Source organism: Macrobrachium rosenbergii, chromosome 26 (assembly GCF_040412425.1).
Source record: "Macrobrachium rosenbergii isolate ZJJX-2024 chromosome 26, ASM4041242v1, whole genome shotgun sequence".
NCBI classification, from domain to species: Eukaryota; Metazoa; Arthropoda; class Malacostraca; order Decapoda; family Palaemonidae; genus Macrobrachium; species Macrobrachium rosenbergii.
In genome coordinates, this window is record NC_089766.1 from 3,558,508 (window position 1) to 3,562,787 (window position 4,280).

Below are 4,280 nucleotides of genomic sequence, written 5' to 3' on the forward strand. Positions count from 1 at the left end.
GAAATGAGGAATAGGTGCTAGGCAAATTGTACTATATATAAATATTAAAAGGAAGTCCTATAAACATTAATTAAATCTATAGGCATATTTTTTATAACGGGTTTTATCTTAATTTTTATGTGGTTTTCGTAAGTCAGTGATTATATATATATGCTATTTATATATACATATATATTTATATATATATGAAAACTTACCCAAGATAAGTAAAACATATTAAAACATAGACGAAAAATCACTAGTTATAAAAAAGAATTTGGCTTATAAACGTATAGGACTAGTTTGTTTGACCTTTCAAAAAAAATAATGAATCAAAATTGAAGATATATCCCGGCCATTTGTGGCTCAGCTAATGAACGGCTCCGTTACGTAACACTCCTCCTCCTCCTCCTCCTCCTCCTCCTCCTCCTCCTCCTTTGTGAGAAGACGTTATGTAACAATGGTGTGAGTTTTTAGAAGGCATGACCGTAACGCTCATTATTTTTTTTTTGTGTAATGATGGATTTTAAGATTTGCTGTTGCGAACCTTTTGTCTTCCTTGCATGGTTGCGTATGTTGCTTATGCGAAGACATACATACGTACACTTATACACATATATATACACAAAAATCGGTGATACATTAGGCGTACACATAAACACAAACACCTGTATTAAACCAGTCGTACACACATACACAAACACATATAAATATCATACACCTAAGCATCTAAAACTATATCCATAAATTGATAATTCCATATACATGTAAACTCACATAGGCCTACTTTTCGATGTATTTAACACAAATCCCCTAATTACTTTGACATCATACACATTTATTTAATATGTATTAGTGTATTTAACGCATAACGCTGTAAATACAACTATAAATACGACGCGGATACAATTCCTATTGTATTATTCAACTCGGCTTTACCAGCCAGCACCTCATCAATAAACATTGCTGCATCGCGGTGCATCGATTGGAGGGACTTTATATCGTTCTATAGGAAAGTCGTTAGTGTAAAATGTATGTATATATATACATATATATACATATATATATATATATATATATATATATATATATATATATATATATATATATATATATATATATATATATATATATATATATATATATATATGTGTGTGTGTGTGTGTGTGTGTGTGTTTGTTGTGAGCAGTGAAATAAGAATAGAATAAAATTACAATAGATGATGGAAAATATGAGATAATCACCGTAAACCGTGATAAAGCTTTAAAAAAAAAAAAAAAACAAAGATAAGAATTATATTTAAATTGCCAACTAGTTAATTTCGGCTTATCAGAGTTAGCAGTTCGTTCAGTAGCACATAAAATGACAAGGATATTTTCTCACGTGTTTTGAAAGTGTTCATGTAACACTCAAACACTCTTACAAGTAGATTTTTGTTTGTGTTTTTAAGTGAGTTTATGTAGTTAGATATATCGTACTTTGTAGATTATATATTTAATGAACAGATTGAATATTCTTGGCACAGTTTAATTACTTGCAATACCAATATTGTTTTTTAGACTGAGCTGGCTGTATGCCAGCACGGGCTCTGGCTTCTATAGCAGCCCGTATGAAAACATCAAGCTAGGTATATCGTTACCGTAATATGACTGATTTACCTTATTAGTGTTTACATATTTATTTAAGGTTAGTTAATATATATATATATATATATATATATGTATGGAGTCCTTTAGAAATTTTCTTGGGGTTAAGCAGATTGAAAGTAGTCTGTTATAATATTGATTTTGTGATTTGTTTAATGTTTTCCTTAATGGAGGTTCATCCTAATATACTTAAGGGCTCATATTTACGTAAAATAAAGAGATCTCAAACAGCTAAATCATTGTAAATAAAAAAAAAAACAAAACTTATGAAAATAATAGTATCTTCAATCTAGACTGTGGTAGATAGTGGTACATAGGCCTATAACTCATCTTAAAAGAGAGAGAGAGAGAGAGAGAGAGAGAGAGAGAGAGAGAGAGAGAGAGAGAGAGAGAGAGAGATACTAACCATCGCACCGCTTCTGCAGCTGTTTAATTTGCAGGTGTAGTCCCGAGAGAACTGCTTCATGCTCTGCCTGTAGGAATCTGATGGCTTCGTGCGCGTTTCCTCCAACCCTGAGGAAAGATAAAAAAAGATTAACACTTGCAGATGGTGTTTGGTGTGTCCTTTTTACTCTTTGGAATTAGTACTGTGCTGCTTGTACTGCTGTTAGTGCTGCTGTTATACTGCTTTTACAGCTGGCATCACTGTTATGTCGGCTAGGTCTAGGGGGTTTAGACTTATAGCTGATTGGTCTAGTACTTTTTCGTCTTCCTTGTTAAGGTTGAATGTTGACGATGGTGTTTAGTGACCTTTCTACTTTTTGGAATTAGCAGTATGCTGCTTTTACTGCTGTTGTTTTGGCTAGGCCTAGAAGTTTCAGACGTATAGCCGTTTGGCAACTACTTTTTCATGTGCCCTGCTCGGCTTGAATGAATTTTGACTGCTACTCTATTTTATATTTAGGTTTGTTAGTTTGTAATCAGATTTTACTACGATTTTGAAAAGTTGTTATATATTTTCTTTTGTTAAAAGTAGTAATTTTCGATTTATCTATCAAAAGTACGGTAGTAACTCCTGTCTATTCTCTGTATCATACGTTTTTGAAAACTTAATATTCATTGTATTTATCTGTCAAAAGAAGGGAATTTCTGTCTGTTACATTGTCATACGTCAAAAAAGTTACCATAATATATTTCAATAACAAAATGACTCTTATTTCAAATAGATTGTTTTTATTATTCATTTTGAAAAGTCAGTAAAACCACGATATATAAAAACTCTTAAGTGTCCCAGTCAGAGCAAAACAATTATGACCTGACCAACTCCTACGAGGCTCTTTCTCACCTGTAAGAGGTAGTCGCGTTCTTGGAAGGACTGTTGTCCTTCTTTGACGGTTCCTGTCGGGCTTCAGGTCCTTCCTGGGCAGGTCTAAGGAGGACAGGTCCCTCCCCAGCTGCGTCTCCGTCGCGAACACGCTCCCGCAAGCCATAGCTGTTGGAGAGGAAATTAAAAATCTAAATAGAGAGGCCATTTGTAATGTCTTGGGATATTGCGCACTTGAGGTCGTTGCTTGCTTTTCTGTGCTTTATGGAGGAGAGAGAAAGAGAGATAAGATAAGATATGATAAGAAAGCTTCTGGGAAATTGCCTTTGTTCCTGCTCTCTCACACTGAGAGAGAGAGAGAGAGAGAGAGAGAGAGAGAGAGAGAGAGAGAGAGAGAGAGAGAGAGAGAGAGAGAAAGCGCGTATGCAACCAGTTGAAACAAAGGCACCATCACCACCTTCGTAGCTCGAGTCTCAACCTATCCCAACCCCCCACCCATTCCTATCCCCCTCCATTCCAACCCAACCTCTTCCTATCCCCATCCATTCCACCCCTCTCCCATCCCATCCCCCTTTCCCCACCTTTCCTCTCCTATCCCGGCAACCTTTCTGTCTCTGTACCACCTCTTCCTTTTCTCATCTCCCTCCCTCCTTCCCTCCCCCTCCCTGCTCTGATGTCTGTAACGCACCTTTCTCTGCCCTGAGTGAAAAACTCTCTCTCTCTCTCTCTCTCTCTCTCTCTCTCTCTCTCTCTCTCTCTCTCAGTGGACTTACAAGAAGGGCATCAGCCTCCCCAAGACTAGACCAGTAGGAAGTGGATTCCAATCCGATACCTTCCGCCGTAAGGGCGAGAGTTGCCTGGGTGTTTTATAAAGTATGCAAGGTCGTATGCGAAGGCTTCTCCATTACAAACAAGGTCCTCTGAGAGAGAGAGAGAGAGAGAGAGAGAGAGAGAGAGAGAGAGAGAGAGAGACCTTGGTTACAAACACGTCCTTCGCCGGACTAAAGGCATGTGCTGGTGGGAACTCTCTTTTATTGTGCTTAACGCGATTTCCTCAAAGGGATAGCTGATTTGCTTTTTGTGTTTGTGTGTGTGTGTGTAAGAGGGTGTATGTGTGTGTTTGTGTGTGTGTAGGAAGGAGTAAAGAATCTATTCAAACAAAGGCCATTGTGTAATGTCCTTATTTGAGGTTTATTTTATATAAAATGGAGAAGAAAACGCCATCAAAGAAAACGGCTACTTTGTGTGTTCTAGACCGTTATGTTGCAGACTGGAATGGAAGGAAGCTCATTGAGAGAGAGAGAGAGAGAGAGAGAGAGAGAGAGAGAGAGAGAGAGAGAGAGAGAGAGAGTCATTGCTCTCCTGGAATGTTGTAATGTTATGGAGATGAG

General features: G+C 37.2%; 1 protein-coding gene across 1 annotated transcript in view; it reads right to left on the reverse strand.

The window, feature by feature from the left end:
- Positions 1-3,055, reverse strand: part of LOC136852942 (EF-hand and coiled-coil domain-containing protein 1-like) — an 11,393-nt gene extending 8,338 nt beyond the window's left edge. The window contains 3 exon segments of the mRNA XM_067127948.1: positions 2,032-2,138; positions 2,911-2,945; positions 2,948-3,055. Of these exon segments, the coding sequence (XP_066984049.1) occupies positions 2,032-2,138; positions 2,911-2,945; positions 2,948-3,055 (250 nt within the window).
- Positions 3,056-4,280: the final 1,225 nt, after the last annotated feature.